General features: G+C 40.6%; 1 protein-coding gene across 4 annotated transcripts in view; it reads left to right on the top strand.

Moving 5' to 3' along the window:
- The window catches only part of Nurf-38 (Inorganic pyrophosphatase Nurf-38), a 149,869-nt gene that overhangs the window by 102,758 nt on the left and 23,661 nt on the right, over positions 1–23,450 (top strand). For all 4 annotated transcript variants that reach the window (XM_071662696.1, XM_071662697.1, XM_071662698.1 and 1 more), the window contains one exon: positions 12,877–12,996. In XM_071662696.1, coding sequence (XP_071518797.1) covers positions 12,877–12,996 — 120 coding nt within the window. The remainder of the gene's footprint in view (positions 1–12,876; positions 12,997–23,450) is intronic.

The raw sequence follows: 23,450 nt of genomic DNA, 5'->3' as shown, positions 1-23,450 counted from the left end.
CTTTACCTTTGCTTTTCTAAGCTTAATAGGTTCAAGTTGTTTGATCTGATCTCATATGATTTGTTTCTCAATTCGGGAATCGTCTTGCTAGCTCGACGCTGTACTTTCTCCATTCTGTCTGTTTTTTTAAAGTAGGGTGACCAAAATTGAACTCAGTATTTAAGATGTGGACGAACTAATGAACTGTAAAGTAAGGATGATTTCCCTGGACTTGAATTTGAAGGCTCTGCATATGAATCCAAGTATTTTGTTCGCTCTTTTCACTGCTTCTGTACACAGTTTACTTGGTTTTTGGACACCAGAGGTAATTACACCCACGTTTTTTACTCATTTACATTTTGCAATTCAGCAGAATTTGTAATATAGCTTGCCTTTTTGTTTTTACTACTGATTTGTAAAACTTTTAACAGAATTTATAGTGTAGCTTGTCTTTTCGTATTTACTGTTGATAAGTGAAACTTTGTACTTATAGATATTAAAATGTATTTGCCACTTATGAGCCTTGTTCATCAGTTTGTCTATGTCACTTTAAAGTTGTAGACTTTCAAGTTCATTTGTAGATTTATTACCCAGCTTTGTAGTATTAGTGAATTTTGATATCTTGCAGAGCAGCTTATTAACAATATCACTTAATATTTATGAGAAAGAGAACCAGTTCTAAGGTTGCCTTGTGGCATTCCACTTGTTATGTTTAACCATTCTGAGGCTTTACCATTTATCACATTTCTTTGTTCATGGCAGTCAACCAATTTCCTATCCTCTGAAGTACAACCCCATCATTGCCATGTGATTTGATTTTGCTAGTAACCTGTGATGTGAAGCTTATCTAAATGTCTTTGAAAATCTAGGTACATAACATCAGCTGTTGTACTTTTGTCTTAACCATCGATTATTTCATAAAAGAAATCAAGCATAGTTGTCAGATGTGAGCAGTGTCATTGAAAACCATGCTGAGATTAGTTTATTAAGTGATGGTCCTCTAAATGGTTGACAGTTCTATCTCAAACAATGATTTCCTTAAGTTTTCCAGCTACATACATAAAGCAGCCAGTAAGTTCCAAGCTGTGATTTTTTACTTTTTATTAGTATTGGTGTTACACTGGCAAACTTCATTGATCTGAAACTTTTCTCATAGCAAGTGAATAATTGAAAAGGACATTTAAGGACTTGGCTATCTCATGTTTTGCCTTATTCATTGTTCTTGGATTAGACTTGTCAGGGCTTGCTATTATATTTATTTTCTTTGTTTATTGCTTAATGTATTTCTTTAGCTTTTATGTCAGTTTGTTGCAAAACGCACCCCTCTCTTATCACAGAAACTGTATTTGGACATGGGTGTAGTCTTCTGTCACAAATACAAATGCAAAAAAGTCATATGATATTTTTGCCATGGCTTTATCTTGAACCAAGTTACCATTTTCTGTAATTATTGGACCTATTGACTGGGTAATGACTCCCTTGCTTCTAACATAACTGTAAAGCTCCTTAGTGTTTCCTTTGCAGTATACACTTCGTACTGATGTTTATTCTGTTGTATAACTCTTTTACCTTCTCTTTGCAAATTTACATAACTTACTATCCCATATTGGTTTATTAGATTCTCAGAATTTCTTATGTGCTACTTTCTTAGCCAACAGGCACTTTTTTCATTTACTTCACTGTTCCACCAACTTGGTTTTGTTTTAGAAATAGAGCATCTGCTACTCATTGGCACATGAGTACCCTCTGCTGTTTTGAAATTTTTCCAAAACTTTCCTAAGCTCTGTTTGTCATTTTCATTTACCATACCATCCCAGGTTTGCCTGACAAGAGCATTACAAAGATCATTAAAACTTACATGGTTAAAATCAGGTATTTGTTTGCAACTGTCGAATTGTCCAGCATTACATGCAATTTTGAGAGTGATCTCAAAAGTAATTTGTCAGTGATCGCTTGCACCAAACTTCAGTATTATTAACGAGATCCTGATTTGTAGTTTGAACTATATCTGATGCATTCTTGTCACAACTGTGTTTCTGAACCAATTGGGTTAGGGCACCAAACAGATTTAGGTTGAGTCCACATCCAGAGCTGCTGGAAAAGGATTCTCCCCATGTACATAGTGGTATGTTAAAATTTCTTAGTATGATACCATCTTGTTCATTACAGATTTCTGCTAACTGATCATGAAATCTTTTGTGTGCCTCTGGTGTCTGTGTGGGAAGCCTATAAACTAGTCCTACTGTTATTTTCTTATGTAGTTTATCTTTAATTTATACAAAATTGAAGTCGACATTTGTAACGACAACAAGAGATTTTTAGCATGGAATTTAAATGAGCTTTAACAAGGAGCAGGATACCACCGCCGCCTTTGTTTTCCCTATCCATATTAAGTAGAGTGTACCCTGGAATTGAGTATTCAGCGAGGAAATCTCTATTGCTGATGTCTCACCAAGATTTAGAAATGGCAGTCATATCATAATATACTTCAAAAGCCGTTGTCACTAACTCTGAGACTTTACTCTTTATGCTGGGGGTGTTAAAAGAAAATACTTTAGACGAAACTGAGACCTGTATGCAAAAGGTACTTATGGAGGGGTAAGGGTCTGCTCCACATGGACTCTCTCTCTCTCTCTCTCTCTCTCTCTCTCTCTCTCTCTCTCTCTCTCTCTCTCTCTCTCTCTCCCCCTCTCTCCCTCTCTCTCTCTCTCTCTCTCTCTCTCTCTCTCTCTCTCTCTCTCTCTCTCTCTCTCTCTCTCTCTCTCTCTCTCTCTAAAAAAAAAAAAAAGACGTACACTCACCAAGGAGCCTACCAAAATCTACAGCTTCCACAGCATTTAGGTGTAGTCCATCCTTCATAAACATATCAGATTGCATGTAGAAATACTGCCACAAGTTTAGGTACTCAACTCCTATGTGAAGGCAGAAGTTGAGTAATCTATTATTTAGACTGAATGCCAGTGATATTTCCTCAAGAGCTTTTCCAGTCTCTCCTGCAGTACATTGTTAGTACTTACATGGCAAATAACAAGTGTATTATCATTAGTGAGCAAACTTCGTCAACAGCATCAGCATCATCACCTACCTTGGGAACTGGAAAACAAAAATGTTTATGGCATGAAGTGTTTCTGGTGGCAGAATTCCTTTAGGTATCCCTGGCTCATAGAGTTGTCAGTGAGCCTTACTTTGTGTTCATCATCATCATCACCCAAAGCCCAAAACTGATTTTTTGAAATTATTGGTATTAAAGGTAAATGTGTATGGTTTTTCACACCTTGGCGCACTTCTTTGAAGGGTCAACTTTCCCTAGTGAAAGAAGGATTCTTTTGGGGTGTCTCAGCATTCACAGGGCTGCTGTTTGATGTTGATGGCTCATTCCCTGGATTCAATGATGTACCCTTTGTGTTAGAACAGTTATTTTATCAATAGCTGCAGCCAGCTTTTCCTCAAGGGTCCATCTGTCCACTCAAAAACCTGCGAATCAAAGGTATCCCAAGATTATTTTAAAATCTGAATACAAAACTTCCCACTGCACATAGAAGACTGTTTACCTGAGAGCATACTGAAACAGTAAACAAATTATGTTTTAATGAAAATGATTCTTAGTAAAAATAAAAGGTCAAAGAAAAGACATTTCCTTGTATGTTACTAATGTTTTATGAGAGTTCCATGCTCCCCAAAATCTGCACACCATTATCCAAGCATGTGTAGGAGTATTTTTTTCTTTCTGTTACCTTGCAGTTTATAGCATTTTGTAGCACTACAGTGTAATATATAACTAGCTGAACACTTCAGAACACTCCAAAAAGTTCTATTTGAAAAGAAGCAGTGATAGAATACAGAAAAATCCAACAAAAGGGATATTAGATCCAGTCCAGCAAATTGTTCTGTGAAGCACACACAGACATGTCTGACCACTGTGAAGGATGTTGCCAGACTTAAAGGGTGTGATTGTCATCCCTAACTCATTTCTTCCAAGGTGGGCAAATGTAAGGCCTCTAGCCTTTCCATGTAATTCAGCTCTCAAAATTCCAGTACTATACCATCTTTGTTGCTTTTCTTTGGACCTTCTGTATTAGCTTTTTGTACTGATTTAGGTGTAATAACCAAACTTGAGGCATATTTTAGTTTTGGCCTTATGTAGGATGTTAATAGCTTCCTGAATGTTTCCTTTTCCTTGAGCATGAATGCAGTTGTGGTATTTGCTTGCAGATTGGTCTTTCAACTATCCTCTTAAGGTGAGACTCAAGCAACAGGTTATGGATAATGTCAACTCCAAAGTGTGTGTGTGTGTGTGTGTGTAATTATGTATTTGTATTGTACAGGTGAGAATTTTACACTTTTGGGGCCCCATCTCTTGAATATTATCCATCATACCACTCATAAATTTATATATGATGTCTGCATTTACCATGTCTTCATTCATATCATTCCATTGATTCACCACTGACATTATAAAGTACTTTTTCATTTTTCTTTTCTTGAATATGTTATGTTTACTGGTTGTTCTCTCCCAGCATCTCTAAAGGAACTGTTTACTGTCCACATGATCAGGTAACCCTTCACTCTTTTATCTTCTAAATAGTGGACAAAGTTAATGCTTTTAGGTATTCCCTGGAACTCAACTCTCGTTATTCCATTACCACCTTTTTTGATTTCTTCTGGACCTTTTCTATTAGTCCTTAGTGCTTTTTAAGTAACTAAGTAATGTAAGGTCATTAGTGTAAGAAAAACAAGAGAACAAATGGGAGATTCAGTTAAATGGGCTAAAGGAGAAGTTGTAATAGGTCATGATAATGTGAAGAGGAGTTGGAGTGAGTTTTTCAAAGGATTCTTGAATGTGTTTGTTGATAGGGGTGGCAGATGTAGGGTGTTTAGGACAGGGCGGTATGCAAAGTCAGAGAGTCTTGGAAAGCAGCTTGGTGAAGAGAGAAGAGGTGGTGAGAGCCTTGTGTAGGGTGAATTCTGGCAAGGGGGCAGGAGTGGATGGTATTGTGATGAACTTTTTTAATATGGGGGTAGGCTGTGTTGCTGATTGATGAGTTCAGATTTTCATTGTATGTATGGATCATGGTGAGGTGTCTGAGGAGTTGAAGATTGCATACATAGTGCCATTGCATAAAGGTATGGGGATAAAAGTGCATGTTCAGATGACAGAAGTACAAGTTTATTGACTGTATCTGGTAAGTTGCATGAGAGAGTGGTGATTAAGAGGGAGAAGGCATGTATGCAAGTAGGTGGAGAGGAGAGTGAATGGTTCCAGGTGAAGGTTGGTCTGCGTTAGGGGTATGTGATATCATCATGGCTGTTTAATTTGTATATGGATAGGGTGATGAGGGAGGCCTTTGAAAGAGGGGTGAGTATGCATTCTTAAGTGGGTGGGATGGCCTGGAAAGAGTCAATTACTGTTTGCTGAGACAGATTTGAGTGACAAACTGTAGAAGTCAGTGTCTGAGTTTGAGAGCGTGTGTGAGGGGAGGAAATTGAGAATAAATGTGATGAAAAACCAGTTTATTAGGTTTAGCAGGGCAGAGGGACAGATTAGTTGGGGTATTGTGAATGGAGTAATTTTGGAGGAAGTGAATTATTTTAGATACCTGAGAGTGGATTTGGCAGCTAATGGAACTATGGAAGCAGACGTTAATCATATAGTGGGTGAGGGGTGAAAGCTCTGGGAACATTGAGGAATATGTGTAAAGAGAGGTTGCTATCTTTGTGGGTTTGAAAATATAGTAGTCCCAGTGATGTTGGATGGCTATTAGGCATAGGCTATAGGTGAGGATGTGCAGAGAAGGGTGGATGTGTTGGAAATTAAATGTTTCAGGACAATGTGTGGTGTGAGGTGGTTTTATTCAGCGAGTAATAAAAGGTCAAGAGAGGGAGGTGTGGAAATAGGAAGAATGTGACTGAGAGAGCTGAAGAGGATGTTCTGAAATGGTTAGGACCTATGGAAAGAATAAATGAGGAAGTTTGATGGACAAGATATACATGTCTGAAATGACAAGAAAGGGAAAACCAAAGTGGAGATAGAAGGATGTAGTGAAAAAAATATTTTGAGGATATGTAGGATAATTTGGAGGAAATGAATAGCTTGCTAAATATTTCTATGCATATCCTTGAATGCAAATCTGATATTTGTTAGCAGACAGTTTGTCTTCCTGACTATTCTCCTACGGTGGGCCTCTGGTGACAGTTTAGGAGCAATGATGACTCCGAAGTCCTGTTCATAACAGAATCCTGAAGCTTGTCATCTGCTGGATGATATAATCATATTGAGGCCATCTTTTGCTTCATCCCATCCTCATTACTTTATATTTGCTTGGGATGAATTTCATCAACCATGTGTCGGATGAACTTTGGAGTCTGCTTCAGTCCCCTTGTCAGTTGATGCAAACCTCCTCATTTTTGAATTATCATCTGCAAACATATTGAGGTATGATTCAGTATCTTCAGGCAAGTCATTTACATAAATCAAGAAGATTAATGATCTTAGAAATAACCCCTGTGGCACTCTCCAGGTCACTTCAACCCATTTGGAAAAGGTTCTTATGATATGCATCCTTTGTTCCCTCACAATGAAATAATCTTCTATCCATCAAAGAAGTTTCCCCTTATTCCTGCCTGGTGATCCAGCTTCTTAATCAGCCTCCCATGCAGTACTGTGTCAAATCGTGTTATGTTTGGTTGTCCAGATACAAACAGTCCACCTAACCCTCCCTTTTGTCCAGGACTAAGCTCACTATCTCATAGAACTCTTGAGATGTTAGTTACACATTACCTCCTTTCCTTAAAACACTGTTGTCTCTTACTTAGGAAATTTTCACCTTTTTAGATAGAAAGCCATTCACTTACTTTCTTATAATATTTTCCAGAACCATACACACCACACTGGTCAGTGAAACTAGTATGTAGTTCAGCTTCTGTTCCTGGTCTTCTTTCATATAGTTATGTGTGACATTTCCCTTTTCCATTCCCTTGGCACTTTGTTTGCATAAAGGGACTCTTTGAATTTGAACAGTTTTCAAGTGGTTTATGTAGCATATATGCACACGTCTTTAGCACATATGGTGATATTTCATCAGAGCCATGAACCTTGTATGGGTCAAGTCCTTTTAGTATTCTTTTAATATCTTTTCTAGATATCTTAATTTCCAAAACCTCCTTGCCTTTCCATCGGGTGTTAGGGATATTATGTCTTCCACTGTGAGAACACTTTTAGAATTATTTGTTTCCTCACAACTCATTACATTGTTTTCTCCAATTTTTCCCTCTGAATCCCTTAGCCAGATTAGCTGCTCCTTAACTGACTCCTGATGATTTCATATAAAGGTGTTGGATTTTCACCTGCATTATCCACAGTATTGTTTTCCAAAGGTTCTTGTTCCTCCTTTCTTATCCTGCTGTACTCACTCAGTGATTTCTTGTACTTTGCACATGCTGGCTGGCTGGAGTGCTGCCCATGTAATTGCCCCTGCACATCTTTAAACTCCGTTGCATTTTAACATTTTTTTTATTAAACCATTCTTTCCTCTTTTTTCAATGTTCCCTCAATACTTGTGGCTTAAGGTAACCTCTCACCTCAAAGCCCTGGTTACTGGCTCTTGAGCTTCATTTCTTAATCTACTTTGCCATAGAAGTTATTGAGGTTTGTATAGTTTCTGCGATTAAATCATCTCTTTATGTCCTGTCTCATATTTGCTCTTCTAATGCACTTGAGTACCATTTAGTGAAATTTGAGCATTTCATGATCACTCCTTACAATTGGTGTATCTTATATAGCATTCTCATCCTAGTGTGCTCCCTGACAAATTTTCCTGTGTACAGTCTGAAAACTTGTCTCCACGATTCCCTATCACCAGTCTGTCTCTATATGATTGAAATCCCCTATTATCAGTACTTCACAATCTCTGAGAAGTGAGTTTTTCACTGCTCATTTACCATCCAGATCGCTCCTTCTTTGTTATCATTGTAAATTTGATCTGGATCATTGCACTTCTTTAAAGAACTATATGATATTGACACTATGCTCTTCTTCACTACACTTACTCTTGCCATTATGTTTATGGACCTCTTGATTTATGCAGTTTTTAAAGTAACATGCACAGTCCATTTACACTTTTTAATTTACATAGGCTTATGTTTGGAATAACACAGTGGTGGGGTGTTACCAGCACTGTACAAGAGGCATGCTGCTCTCAGTGCATGGTTATGGACTGTCGTCATGGAATGCAACAGTATTTTGTGCTGCACTGTACTATACATTGCAGGTTTTGCCCTTTGCACAATGCCACCAAATTGCCTTTTAAGCTTTCTTGGTACATTGGTGCTAAGAAATGTTTGGCCATCACCACTGAGGTTAAAATGGTTCTGCTCAGGTATTATGAGAAGGGCTATAAAGAAATCCACCATGAGAGGACGATGAAAGCTAAATAGACAGCACTAGATTTTTTTTTAAGAAAAGGGACACTCATAGGGGAGACTGGCCATCAGTACTTGACCATTACCAACAGCTCCATCAAGTGTCAGATGACCCCCTTCTCCAGTATCTGTCTCCTTCAGCACCAGCATGCAATTCTGAAATAGCAGGAAACATAAGTGTTGGAATAAAGTTTGTTATTTTCTACTTTTACTTACTAGAATTCATTGTGCAAAATGTGTACTATTGTATTTTTATATTTCCTACTATGTGTATACCATAGGTTTTCACTGGTATAATATTTGGTAGTCTTATTAGTAACAAAAGCCCCCTATCCCAACTATCTACATTATTTGATTTACGCATTTTTGATTTACCTAACCGTTTTCAAGAATGTTGTTATCATATAGATCGAGAGGTACCGGTATTGCCTGAATGTACCTTCTTCCACTATTTCTTAAAATTTCAGGCTCCTTTATTAAGAGGGTTAATCTTCCACTTCCTTCGCTTTCTTTTTCATTTCTTGCTATCTTGTACCCCTAGGTAGAACAGATGAGAATTTATATCTTTGGTAAGCTTAGTTTCAGCAACTCCAACAATATCAGTTGTACTTTATTTCATACAATCCTTGAATTATAGCTCTTAACCACTAATTAGAATTGCAGGGTTGCTCCATCTTCTTGCTATTTTTGGTATTTTTTTTTTTTTTTTGACTTATTCTTTGCTTTTCTTCATCTCTTGCTTTATTATGTTTTATGAATTTTTTTTTTTCTTTTTTTTTTTGCCGCTGTCTCCTGCGTTTGCGAGGTAGCACAAGGAAACAGACGAAAGAAATGGCCCAACCCACCCCCATACACATGTATATACATACGTCCACACACACAAATTTACATACCTACACAACTTTCCATGGTTTACCCCAAAAGCTTCACATGCCCTGATTCAATCCACTGACAGCATGTCAACCCCGGTATACCACATCGATCCAATGCACTCTATTCCTTGCCCTCCTTTCACCCTCCTGCATGTTCAGGCCCCGATCACACAAAATCTTTTTCACTCCATCTTTCCACCTCCAATTTGGTCTCCCACTTCTCCTCGTTCCCTCCACCTCCGACACATATATCCTCTTGGTCAATCTTTCCTCACTCATTCTCTCCATGTGCCCAAACCATTTCAAAACACCCTCTTCTGCTCTCTCAACCACGCTCTTTTTATTTCCACACATCTCTCTTACCCTTACGTTACTTACTCGATCAGACCACCTCACACCACACATTGTCCTCAAACATCTCATTTCCAGCACATCCATCCTCCTGCGCACAACTCAATCCATAGCCCATGCCTTGCAACCATACAACATTGTTGGAACCACTATTCCTTCAAACATACCCATTTTTGCTTTCTGAAATAATGTTCTCGACTTCCACACATTCTTCAAGGCTCCCAGGATTTTCACCCACTCCCCCACCCTATGATCCACTTCCGCTTCCATGGTTCCATCCGCTGCCAGATCCACTCCCAGATATCTAAAACACTTAACTTCCTCCAGTTTTTCTCCATTCAAACTTACCTCCCAATTGACTTGACCCTCAACCCTACTGTACCTAATAACCTTGCTCTTATTCACATTTACTCTTAACTTTCTTCTTTCACACACTTTACCAAACTCAGTCACCAGCTTCTGCAGTTTCTCACATGAATCAGCCACCAGCCCTGTATCATCAGCGAACAACAACTGACTCACTTCCCAAGCTCTCTCATCCCCAACAGACTTCATACTTGCCCCTCTTTCCAAAACTCTTGCATTTACCTCCCTAACAACCCCATCCATAAACAAATTAAACAACCATGGAGACATCACACACCCCTGCCGCAAACCTACATTCACTGAGAACCAATCACTTTCCTCTCTTCCTACACGTACACATGCCATACATCCTCGATAAAAACTTTTCACTGCTTCTAACAACTTGCCTCCCACACCATATATTCTTAATACCTTCCACAGAGCATCTCTATCAACTCTATCATATGCCTTCTCCAGATCCATAAATGCTACATACAAATCCATTTGCTTTTCTAAGTATTTCTCACATACATTCTTCAAAGCAAACACCTGATCCACACATCCTCTACCACTTCTGAAACCACACTGCTCTTCCCCAATCTGATGCTCTGTACATGCCTTCACCCTCTCAATCAATACCCTCCCATATAATTTACCAGGAATACTCAACAAACTTATACCTCTGTAATTTGAGCACTCACTCTTATCCCCTTTGCCTTTGTACATTGGCACTATGCACGCATTCCGCCAATCCTCAGGCACCTCACCATGAGTCATACATACATTAAATAACCTTACCAACCAGTCAATAATACAGTCACCCCCTTTTTTAATAAATTCCACTGCAATACCATCCAAACCTGCTGCCTTGCCGGCTTTCATCTTCTGCAGAGCTTTTACTACCTCTTCTCTGTTTACCAAATCATTTTCCCTAACTCTCTTACTTTGCACACCACCTCGACCAAGACACCCTATATCTGCCACTCTATCATCAAACACATTCAACAAACCTTCAAAATACTCACTCCATCTCCTTCTCACATCCCCACTACTTGTTATCACCTCCCCATTTGCGCCCTTCACTGAAGTTCCCATTTGCTCCCTTGTCTTACGCACTTTATTTACCTCCTTCCAGAACATCTTTTTATTCTTCCTAAAATTTAATGATACTCTCACCCCAACTCTCATTTGCCCTCTTTTTCACCTCTTGCACCTTTCTCTTGACCTCCTGTCTCTTTCTTTTATACATCTCCCACTCAGTTGCATTTTTTCCCTGCAAAAATCGTCCAAATGCCTCTCTCTTCTCTTTCACTAATAATCTTACTTCTTCATCCCACCACTCACTACCCTTTCTAATCAACCCACCTCCCACTCTTCTCATGCCACAAGCATCTTTTGCGCAATCCATCACTGATTCCCTAAATACATCCCATTCCTCCCCCACTCCCCTTACTTCCATTGTTCTCACCTTTTTCCATTCTGTACTCAGTCTCTCCTGGTACTTCCTCACACAAGCCTCCCTCCCAAGCTCACTTACTCTCACCACCCTCTTCACCCCAACATGCACTCTTCTTTTCTGGAAACCCATACAAATCTTCACCTTAGCCTCCACAAGATAATGATCAGACATCCCTCCAGTTGCACCTCTCAGCACATTAACATCCAAAAGTCTCTCTTTCGCGCGCCTGTCAATTAACACGTAATCCAATAATGCTCTCTGGCCATCTCTCCTACTTACATACGTATACTTATGTATATCTCGCTTTTTAAACCAGGTATTCCCAATCACCAGTCCTTTTTCAGCACATAAATCTACAAGCTCTTCACCATTTCCATTTACATCACTGAACACCCCATGTATACCAATTATTCCCTCAACTGCCACATTACTCACCTTTGCATTCAAATCACCCATCACTATAACCCGGTCTCGTGCATCAAAACCACTAACACACTCATTCAGCTACTCCCAAAACACTTGCCTCTCATGATCTTTCTTCTCATGCCCAGGTGCATATGCACCAATAATCACCCATCTCTCTCCATCAACTTTCAGTTTTACCCATATTAATCGAGAATTTACTTTCTTACATTCTATCACATACTCCCACAACTCCTGTTTCAGGAGTAGTGCTACTCCTTCCCTTGCTCTTGTCCTCTCACTAACCCCTGACTTTACTCCCAAGACATTCCCAAACCACTCTTCCCCTTTATCCTTGAGCTTCGTTTCACTCAGAGCCAAAACATCCAGGTTCCTTTCCTCAAACATACTACCTATCTCTCCTTTTTTCACATCTTGGTTACATCCACACACATTTAGACACCCCAGTCTGAGCCTTCGAGGAGGATGAGCACTCCCCGCGTGACTCCTTCTTCTGTTTCCCATTTTAGAAAGTTAAAAAAATGAATATGCCATTGAATTCCACCATGCCTATAAGATTCATAGCTTCACTAAGTACTTCTTAACTTGATGACTGCAAGTCAAATGTAACTATAACTGGTTGCCCCCTTATATGTGTGTCTGAGCGTGTGCATGATTATTGTTTTTGTAATGGGATAAGAGTTTTACACTCATGTTTTTGTTTGTGTATGTTATCTCTAACTTTATTTCTATTTATAATTGGTGGACAATATGCATACAGCCTCGCTGTTCACTCACTCATTTTTAACCTGTGTCCAGTGTGCCAGATTTAATGCTGAGATATCACATATAAGTTTCCAAAAGGAGAACAAGTTTGGAAGAGTGTGAGATTTGGTAGAAATGTGATTTTTAAAGGAGATTGTACTTAATTTTCATTTTCTTTAGTACTTGTACAAAACAGGGCATTTGATATTTGTACTAAAAATGTATAAATATCCTAAGATCGGACTGAAATCAAGATTGTGACCTTCTTTCTTATCATTCTTACAGATAGCCACCAAGGATCCTTTGAACCCAATAAAACAAGATATAAAGAAGGGGAAACTTAGATATGTTGCTAACTGTTTCCCTCACCATGGCTACATATGGAATTATGGTGCACTCCCACAGGTTAGTTGACAAACTTATTTGTTTCTATGTATGTGTTGTACATGGTTATCCTTTGAATATACTTACTAAGTGAATGAAGTGATATCTTATAAAGAAAAAGCAGTGATGTGAGACACATATATTGATGACCCATTGTTTTCCTTCATCTGTTATGTTTTTCATGTCCTCCCCAATGTACAATGAAAGTGTTAGAGTAGTATGAATTTTTTTTTTTTCTTTTTTTTTTTTTTTTGCTTTGTCGCTGTCTCCCGCATTTGCATATGAAATATCAGCTGATAAAACAAAATCAGTTTATTACTAGGTCTGTTTTAAGATGATTAGATATCCAAATTTTCAGAAGACAAATGATAAATGGAAAAATGCTTTCACATAAGTCATTGTAACACCAAAGGATTATAATTAGTATTTCTCACACATTCTTTAAAGCAAACACCTGATGCATGCATCCTTTTCCTCTTCAGAAACCACATTGTTCCTCCCCAGTCTGATGGTGTGAACGTGCCATCCCCCTCTCAGTCATCCCTCTCCCATACAGCTTACCAGGTACACTCAAGAAACTTCTACATTTGTACTTTGAACATTCACCTTTGTCCCACCTTGCCTTTATACATTGGCATGTTTCATGCATTCTGCCAATCCTTAGGCACATCAACATGCCCCATACATACATTAAACACCCCAACTAACCAGTCAACAGCACAGTCACCCCCTTTCTAAAGAAATTCACCTGCAATACCATCCACTCCTGCTGTCTTGTCACATTTCATCATAAACAAGGCTTTCACCACCTGTTTTCACCAAATCACTTTCCATGATTCGCTTTATTTGCATACTTCCCCAACCCAAATGCCATATATCTGCCACCCTCTTGTTGAACTCCTTCAACAGTCATTCAAAATTCTCACTCCATCTCTTCCTCACCCCAGCACAACCCATTACCACTCCCCTTGCCCCTTTCATTGCTGTTTCCATTTATTCCTTTGTTTCAGTCACTTGTGAGGTAACACCAGTAACAGATGAATAAATGCTGCATCTGCTCACATCCATTGTCTAGTTCTCATGTGTAATGCAGTAAAACCACAACTCCCTATCCAAAACCACACCCCACAGACCTTTCCTTGGTTTACCCTACTCTTCACATGTCCTGATTCAGTCCATTGGGAGCACATCAAACCATGTGCACCACATTTTTCCAATTCACTCTATCCTTTGCTCACCTTTTACCCTCCAGCATATTTTGGCCTTGATCACTCAAATCTTTTTCACTTCATCCTTCCATTTCCAATGTGGTCTCCCTGTTCTCCTTGTTTCCTCCACTTCAAAGACATATACCCTATTTGTCGACCTTTCCTCAATCATTCTCTCCACATATCCAAATCATTTCAGCACACACTCTTCAGCACCCTCAACCACACTCTTTTTGTTATTACACTTCTCTCTTACCCTTTCATTACTTATGCAATCAAACCTACTCACAATATGTAGTGTCCTCTAACATTTCATTTCCAACATATATGCCCTTCTCCGCACAGCCTTGTGTATAACTCGTGCCTCACAATCCATTGATATTGTTTGGACTAGTATTCCTTCAAACGTACCCATTTGTGCTCTCCTAGATAACAATCTCCTTTTTCACATATTCTTCAGCAATCCCAGAACCTTTGTTCCCTCCCTCACCCTGTGACTCGCTTTCACTTCCATGGTTCCATCTGCTGCCATGTTCACTCTTAGGGAATTAAAACACTTTTGTTCCTCCAGTTTTTCTCCATTCTAACTCACACCCCAAAGTAACCTGTCCCTCAACCCTGCTTAACCTGATATCATTGCTTTTATTCACAGTTGCTTTCAGCATCTTCCTTTCACATATTCGTCGAATCTCAGTCACCAACTTCTGTAGTTTCACACTCGAATCTCTCACCAGTGCTGTATCATCAACAGACAACAACTGAATCATTTTCCATACCTTCACTCTGTCACTACTCTCTCATACAGCTTACCAGGTACACTCAAACTTATACCTCTATAGTTTGAACACTCACCTTTATCCCTGTTGCCTTTATATTGTGTCACAACACATATATATATTCTGCCAATCCTCAAGTACCTCACCATGATCCATACACATGTTGAAAATCATAAGTAAACAATCAACAACACAGTCACTCTCATTCTTGATAAATTGAGAGAGTAAAGGCATGTACAGAGCATCAGATTGGGTGAGAGCAGTGTGGTTTCAGAAGTGGAAGAGGGTGTGTGGATCAGGTGTTTGCGTTGAAGAATGTATATGAGAAATACTTAGAATAAAAACAGATGGATTTGTATGTAGCATTTATGGATTTGGAGAAGGCATATAATAGGGCTGATAGAGATGCTTTGTGGAAGGTATTAAGAGTATATGATACAGGAGGTAAGTTACTAGAAGCAGTGAAAAGTTTTTATCAAGGATGTAAGGCATGTGTACAAGTAGGAAGAGAGGAATGCGATTGGTTCCCAGTGAATGTCGGTTTGCAGTGTGGGTGCATGATGTCTCCATGGTTGTTTACTTTGTTTATGGATGGGGGTAGTTAGGGAGGTGAATGCAAGAGTTTTGGGGAAAGGTGCAAGTATGCAGTCTGTTGTAGATGAGAGGGCTTGGGAAGTGAATCGGATGTTGTATGCTGATGATACAGCACTGGCGGCTGATTTGGGTGAGAAACTGCAGAAGTTGGTGACTGAGTTTGATAAAGTGTGTGAAAGAAAAAACTGAGAGTTAATGTGAATAAGAGCAAGATTATTAGGTTCAGTAGGGTTGAGGGACAAGTTGATTGGGGAGATAACTTTGAATGGAGAAAAACTGGAGGAAGTGAATTGTTTTAGATATCTGGGAGAGGATTTAGCAGCGGATGGAACCATGGAAGCGGAAGCGAGTCACAGGGTGGGGGAGGGGGTGAAGGTCCTGGGAGCATTGAAGAATGTGTAGAAAATGAGAACATTACGTTGGAGAGCAAAGATGGGTATGTTTGAAGGAATAGTGGTTCTGACAATGTTATATGGTTGCGAGGCATGGGTTATAGATATGGTTGTGCAGAGGAGGGTGGATGTGTTGGATATGAAATGTTTGAGGACAGTATGTGGTGTGAGGTGGTTTGATTGAGTAAGTTATGAAAGGGTAAGAGCGATGTGTGGTTGAGAGAGCAGAAGAGGGTGTGTTGAAATGGTTTGGTCACTTGGAGAGAGTGAGTGAGGAAAGATTGACAAAGAGGCTATATGTGTCAGAGGTGGAGGGAACAAGGAGAAGCGGGAGACCTGATTGGAGGTGGAAGGATGGAGTGAAAGAGATTTTGAGCAATCAGGGCCTGAACATACAGGAGGGTGAAAGGCGTGCAAGGAATAGAGTGAATTGGAAAGATGCTCGACCACTTCTAAAACCACACTGCTCTTCCCCAATCTGATGCTCTCTACATGCCTTTATCCTCTCAATCAATACCCTCCCATATAATTTCCCAGGAATACTCAGAAAACTTATACCTTTGTAATTTGAACACTCACCTTTATCCCATTTGCCTCTGTACAATGGCATTATGAATGCATTCTGTCAATCTTCAGGCACTTCACCATGAACCATACATACATTGATTATCCTTACCAACCAGTCAACAACACAGTCACCCCCATTTTTAATAAATTCCACTGCAATACCATCCAAACCCGCCACCTTGCCGGCTTTCATCTTCTGTAGTGCATTCACTACCTCGTCTTTGTTCACCGAACCATTTTCCCTGACCCTCTCACTTCCCACACCACCTCGACCAAAACATCCTATATCTGCCACTCTATCATCAAACACATTCAGCAAACCTTCAAGATACTCACTCCATCACCTCACTTCACCACTACTTGTTATTACCTCCCCATTAGCACCCTTCACTGGTGTTCCTATTTGTTCTTTTGTCTTACGCACTTTATTTACCTCTTTCCAAAACATCTTTTTATTCTCCCTAAAATTTAATGATACTCTCTCACCCCAACTCTCTTTTGCCCTCTTTTTCACCTCTTGCACCTTTCTCTTGACCTCTTGCCTCTTTCTTTTACACATCTCCCAGTCATTTGCACTTCTTCCCGGCAAAAATCGTTCAAACGCCTCTCTCTTCCCTTTCACTAACAATCTTACTTTTTGTCCCACTATTCACTACCCTTTCTAATCTGCCCACCTCCCACCTTTCTCATGCCACAAGCATCTTTTGCGCAAGCCATCACTGCTTCCCTGAATACATCCCATTCCTCCCCCACTCCCCTTATGTCATTTGCTCTCACCTTTTTCCATTCTCCATTCAATCTCTCCTGGTACTTCCTCACACAAGTCTCCTCTCCAGGCTCACTTACTCTAACCACTCTCTTCACTCCAACAGTCCCTCTTCTTTTCTGAAAACCTCTGTAAATCTTCACCCTTACCTCCACAAGATAATGATCAGACATCCCTCCAGTTGCCCCTCTCAGCACATTAACATCCAAAGGTCTCTATCATGTGCCTATCAGTTAACATGTAATCAAGTAACGCTTGATTACATGTTACACTTTACCAAACTTTTTCACCCAAATCAGCCACCAGCGCTGTATCATCAGCGAACAACAGCTGACTCGCTTTCCAAGCCCTTTCATCTACAACACACTGCATACTTGCCCCTTTCTCCAAAACTCTTGCATTCACCTCCCTAAAAACCCCATCCATAAACAAATTAAACAACCATGGAGACATCACGCATCCTTGCCGCAAACCGACATTCACTGGGAACCAATCACTTTCCTCTCTTCCTACTCGTACACATGCCTTACATCCTCAATAAAAACTTTTTACTGCTTCTAGTAACTTACCTCCCTCACCATATACTCTTAATACCTTCTACAGAGCATCTCTATCAACTCTATCATATGCCTTCTCCAGAACCATAAATGCTATGTATGAATCCATTTGTTTTTCTAAGTATTTCTTACATACATTCTTCAAAGTAAACACCTGATCCACACATCCTCTACCACTTCTGAAACCACACTGCTCTTCCCCAATCTGATGCTCTGTACATGCCTTCCCCCTCTCAATCAATACCCTCCCATATAATTTACCAGGAATACTCAACAAACTTATACCTCTGTAATTTGAACATTCACCTTTATCCCATTTCCCTTCATACAAATGGCATTATGCATGCATTCCGCCAGTCCTCAGGCAATTTACCATGAACCATACATACATTGAATATCCTCACCAACCAATCAACAACACAGTCACCCCCTTTTTTAATAAATTCCACAGCAATACCATCCAAACCTGCCTTCTTGCTGGCAAAGCTTTCTGCAAAGCTTTCACTAACCTCTTCTCTGTTTATCAAATCATTCTCCCTGACCATCTCACTTCGCACACCACCTCGACCAAAACACCCTGTATCTGCCACTCTATCATCAAATATATCCAACAAACCTTCAAAATACTCACTCCATCTCCCTCTCACTTCACCACTACTTGTTGTTACCATTTCCTTTAGGGATAGGGGAGAAAGAATACTTCCCACACATTCCCCGCGTGTTGTAGAAGGCATTTAAAGGGGATGGGAGGGGGCTAGAAGCCCCCCTACTTGTATTTTAACTTTCTAAAAGGGGAAACAGAAGAAGGAGTCATGCAGGGAGTGCTCATCCTCCTCGAAGGCTCAGATTGGGGTGTCTAAATGTGTGTGGATGTAACCAAGATGAGAAAAAAGGAGAGATAGGTAGTATGTTTGAGGAAAGGAACCTGGATGTTTTGGCTGTTGAGTGAAATGAAGCTCAAGGGTAAAGAGGAAGAGTGGTTTGGGAATATCTTGGGAGTAAAGTCAGGAGTTGGTGAGAGGACAAGAGCAAAGGAAGGAGTAGCACTACTACTAAAAGAGGAGTGGTGGGAGTATGTGATAGAGAGTAAGAAAGTATACTCTAGTTTGATATAGGTAAAACTGAAAGTAGATGGAGATAGATGGTTGATTATTGGTGCCTATGCACCTGGTCATGAGAAGATAGATCATGAGAGGCAAGTGTTTTGGGAGCAGCTGAGTGAGTGTGTTTGCAGCTTCGATGCACTAGACTGGGTTATAGTGATGGGTGATTTGAATGCAAAGGTGAGTAATGTGGCTGTTGAGGGTAAAATTGGTTTATATTGGGTGTTCAGTGTTGTAAATGGAAATGGTGAATAGCTTGTAGATTTGTGTGCTGAAAAAGGACTGGTGGTTGGGAATACCTGGTTTAAAAAGGGAGATATACATAAGTATACGTATGTAAGTAGGAGAGATTGTTAGAGAGCGTTATTGGATTACGTGTTTATTGATAAGCACGTGAAAGAGAGACTTTTGGACGTTAATGTGCTGAGAGGGGCAACTGGAGGGAAGTATGATCATTATCCTGTGGAGGAAGGTGAAGATATGTAGAGGTTTTCAGAAAAGTAGAGAGAATGTTGGGGTGAAGAGAGTGGTGAGAGTAAGTGAGCTTGGAACGGAGACTTGTATGAGGAAGTACATGGAGAAATTGAACGCAGAATGGAAAAAGGTGAGAGCAAATGATGTGAGGAAGGAGTGGGATGTATTTAGGGAAGCAGTGATGGCTTGTGCAAGGGATGCTTGTGGCATGAGAAAGGTGGGAGGTGGGCAGATCAGAAAGGGTGGTGAGTGGCTGGATGAAGAATTAAGATTGTTGGTGAAGGAGAAGAGAGAGGCATTTGGATAAGGAAGAGAGGAAAGTGATTGGTTCCCAGTGAATGTCAGTTTGCGGCAGGGGTGCGTGATGCCTCCATGGTTGTTTAATTTGTTTGTGGATGGGGTTGTTAGGGAGGTAAATGCGAGAGTTTTGGAGAGAGGTGCTAGTATGCAGTCTGCTGTGGATGATAGGGCTTGGGAAGGGAGTCAGTTGTTGTTTGCTGGTGATACAGCGCTGTTGGCTGATTCAGGTGAGAGACTGCTGAAGTTGGTGACTGAGTTTCGTAAAGTGTGTGAAAGAAGAAAGCTGAGAGTAAATGTGAATAAGAGCAAGGTTATTAGGTTCAGTATTGTTGAGGGACAAGTAGATTGGGAGGTGAGTTTAAATCAAGAAAAACTGGAGGAAGTGAAGTGTTTTAGATATCTGGGAGTGGATTTAACAGGGGATGGAACCATGGAAGTGGAAGTGAGTCACAGGGTCAGGGAAGGGGCAAAGGTTCTGGGAGCGTTGTAGAATGTGTGGAAGGCGAGAACATTATCTCGGAGAGCAAAAATAGGTATGTTTGAAAGAATAGTGGTTCCAACAATGTTAAATGGTTGCGAGGCGTGGGCTATAGATAGGGTTGTGCTAAGGAAGGTGGATGTGTTGGAAATGAGATGTTTGAGGACAATATCTGGTGTGAGGTGGTTTGATCGAGTAAGTAATGAAAGGGTATGAGAGATGTGTGGTAATAAAACGAGTGTGGTAGAGAGATTAGAAGAGGATGTTTTGAAATGGTTTGGTCACATGGAGAGAATGAGTGAGGAAAGATTGACAATGAGGATATATGTGTCAGAGGTGGAGGGAACGAAGAGAAGTGGGAGGCAAAATTGGAGGTGGAAGAATGAAGTGAAAAAGATTTTGAGTGATCAGGAACTGAACATGCAGGAGGGTGAAAGGCATGCAAGGAATAGAGTGAACTGGAACGATGTGGTATAGTGGGGTCGATGTGCTGTCAGTGGATTGAACCAGGGTATGTGAAGCGTGTGGGGTAAACCATGGAAAGTTCTGTGGGGCCTGGATGTGGAAAGGGAGCTGTGGTTTCGATGCATTATACATGACAGCTAGAGACTTGAGTGTGAACAAATGTGGCCATTGTTCTCTTTTCCTAGCTCTACCTCGCACACATGCAGGGGGAGGGGGTTGTCATTTCATGCATGGCGAGATGGTGACAGGAATGAATAAAGGCAGCAAGTATGAATTATGTACATATGTATATATGTATATGTCTGGATATACATATATATATATATATATATATATATATATATTTTTTTGCTTTGTCGCTGTCTCCCGCGTTTGCGAGGTAGCGAAAGGAAACAGACAAAAGAAATGGCCCAACCCACCCCCATACACATGTATATACATACGTCCACACACGCAAATATACATACCTACACAGCTTTTCATGGTTTACCCCAGACGCTTCACATGCCTTGATTCAATCCACTGACAGCACGTCAACCCCGGTATACCACATCGCTCCAATTCACTCTATTCCTTGCCCTCCTTTCACCCTCCTGCATGTTCAGGCCCCGATCACACAAAATCTTTTTCACTCCATCTTTCCACCTCCAATTTAGTCTCCCTCTTCTCCTCGTTCCCTCCACCTCCGACACATATATTCTCTTGGTCAATCTTTCCTCACTCATTCTCTCCATGTGCCCGAACCATTTCAAAACACCCTCTTCTGCTCTCTCAACCACGCTCTTTTTATTTCCACACATCTCTCTTACCCTTACGTTACTTACTGGAGAAGGCATATGATAGAATTGATAGAGATGCTCTGTGGAAGGTATTAAGAATATATGGTGTGGGAGGAAAGTTGTTAGAAGCAGTGAAAAGTTTTTATCAAGGATGTAAGGCATGTGTACATGTAGGAAGAGAGGAAAGTGATTGGTTCTCAGTGAATGTAGGTTTGCGACAGGGGTGTGTGATGTCTCCATGCTTGTTTAATTTGTTTATGGATGGGGTTGTTAGGGAGGAAAATGCAAGAGTTTTGGAAAGAGGGGCAAGTATGAAGTCTGTTGGGGATGAGAGAGCTTGGGAAGTGAGTCAGTTGTTGTTCGCTGATGATACAGCGCTGGTGGCTGATTCATGTGAGAAACTGCAGAAGCTGGTGACTGAGTTTGGTAAAGTGTGTAGAAGAAGAAAGTTGAGAGTGAATGTGAATAAGAGCAAGGTTATTAGGTACAGTAGGGTTGAGGGTCAAGTCAATTGGGAGGTGAGTTTGAATGGAGAAAAACTGGAGGAAGTGAAGTGTTTTAGATATCTGGGAGTGGATCTGGCAGCGGATGGAACCATGGAAGCGGAAGTGGATCATAGGGTGGGGGAGGGGGCGAAAATTCTGGGGGCCTTGAAGAATGTGTGGAAGTCGAGAACATTATCTCAGAAAGCAAAAATGGGTATGTTTGAAGGAATAGTGGTTCCAACAATGTTGTATGGTTGCGAGGCGTGGGCTATGGATAGAGTTGTGCGCAGGAGGATGGATGTGCTGGAAATGAGATGTTTGAGGACAATGTGTGGTGTGAGGTGGTTTGATCAAGTGAGTAACGTAAGGGTAAGAGAGATGTGTGGAAATAAAAAGAGCGTGGTTGAGAGAGCAGAAGAGGGTGTTTTGAAGTGGTTTGGGCACATGGAGAGGATGAGTGAAGAAAGATTGACCAAGAGGATATATGTGTCGGAGGTGGAGGGAGCAAGGAGAAGAGGGAGACCAAATTGGAGGTGGAAAGATGGAGTGAAAAAGTTTTGTGTGATCGGGGCCTGAACATGCAGGAGGGTGAAAGGAGGGCAAGGAATAGAGTGAATTGGAGCGATGTGGTATACCGGGGTTGACGTGCTGTCAGTGGATTGAATCAAGGCATGTGAAGCGTCTGGGGTAAACCATGGAAAGCTGTGTAGGTATGTGTATTTGCGTGTGTGGACGTGTGTATATGCATGTGTGTGGGGGGGGGTTGGGCCATTTCTTTCGTCTGTTTCCTTGCGCTACCTCGCAAACGCGGGAGACAGCGACAAAGTATAAAAAAAAAAAATATGTATATATGTATATATGTATGTATGTATATATAATGGGAAACAGAAGAAGGAGTCACGCGGGGAGTGATCATCCTCCTCGAAGGCTCAGAGTGGGGTGCCTAAATGTGTGTGGATGTAACCAAGATGTGAAAAAAGGAGAGATAGGTAGTATGTTTGAGGAAAGGAACCTGGATGTTTTGGCTCTGAGTGAAACGAAGCTCAAGGGTAAAGGGGAAGAGTGGTTTGGAAATGTCTGGGGAGTGAAGTCAGGGGTTAGTGAGAGGACAAGAGCAAGGGAAGGAGTAGCAATACTCCTGAAACAGGAGTTGTGGGAGTATGTGATAGAATGTAAGAAAGTAAATTCTCGATTAATATGGGTAAAATTGAAAGTTGATGGAGAGAGGTGGGTGATTATTGGTGCATATGCACCTGGGCATGAGAAGAAAGATCATGAGAGGCAAGTGTTTTGGGAGCAGCTGAATGAGTGTGTTAGCGGTTTTGATGCACGAGACCGGGTTATAGTGATGGGTGATTTGAATGCAAAGGTGATTAATGTGGCAGTTGAGGGAATAATTGGTATGCATGGTGTTCAGTGTTGTAAATGGAAATGGTGAAGAGCTTGTAGATTTATGTGCTGAAAAAGGACTGATGATTGGGAATACCTGGTTTAAAAAGCGAGATATACATAAGTATACTTATGTAAGTAG

Source organism: Panulirus ornatus, chromosome 6 (genome assembly GCF_036320965.1).
Source record: "Panulirus ornatus isolate Po-2019 chromosome 6, ASM3632096v1, whole genome shotgun sequence".
Taxonomy (NCBI): Eukaryota; Metazoa; Arthropoda; class Malacostraca; order Decapoda; family Palinuridae; genus Panulirus; species Panulirus ornatus.
The sequence above is the reverse complement of the archived record's forward strand: the minus strand, read 5'-3'. Positions and strand labels throughout refer to the sequence as shown.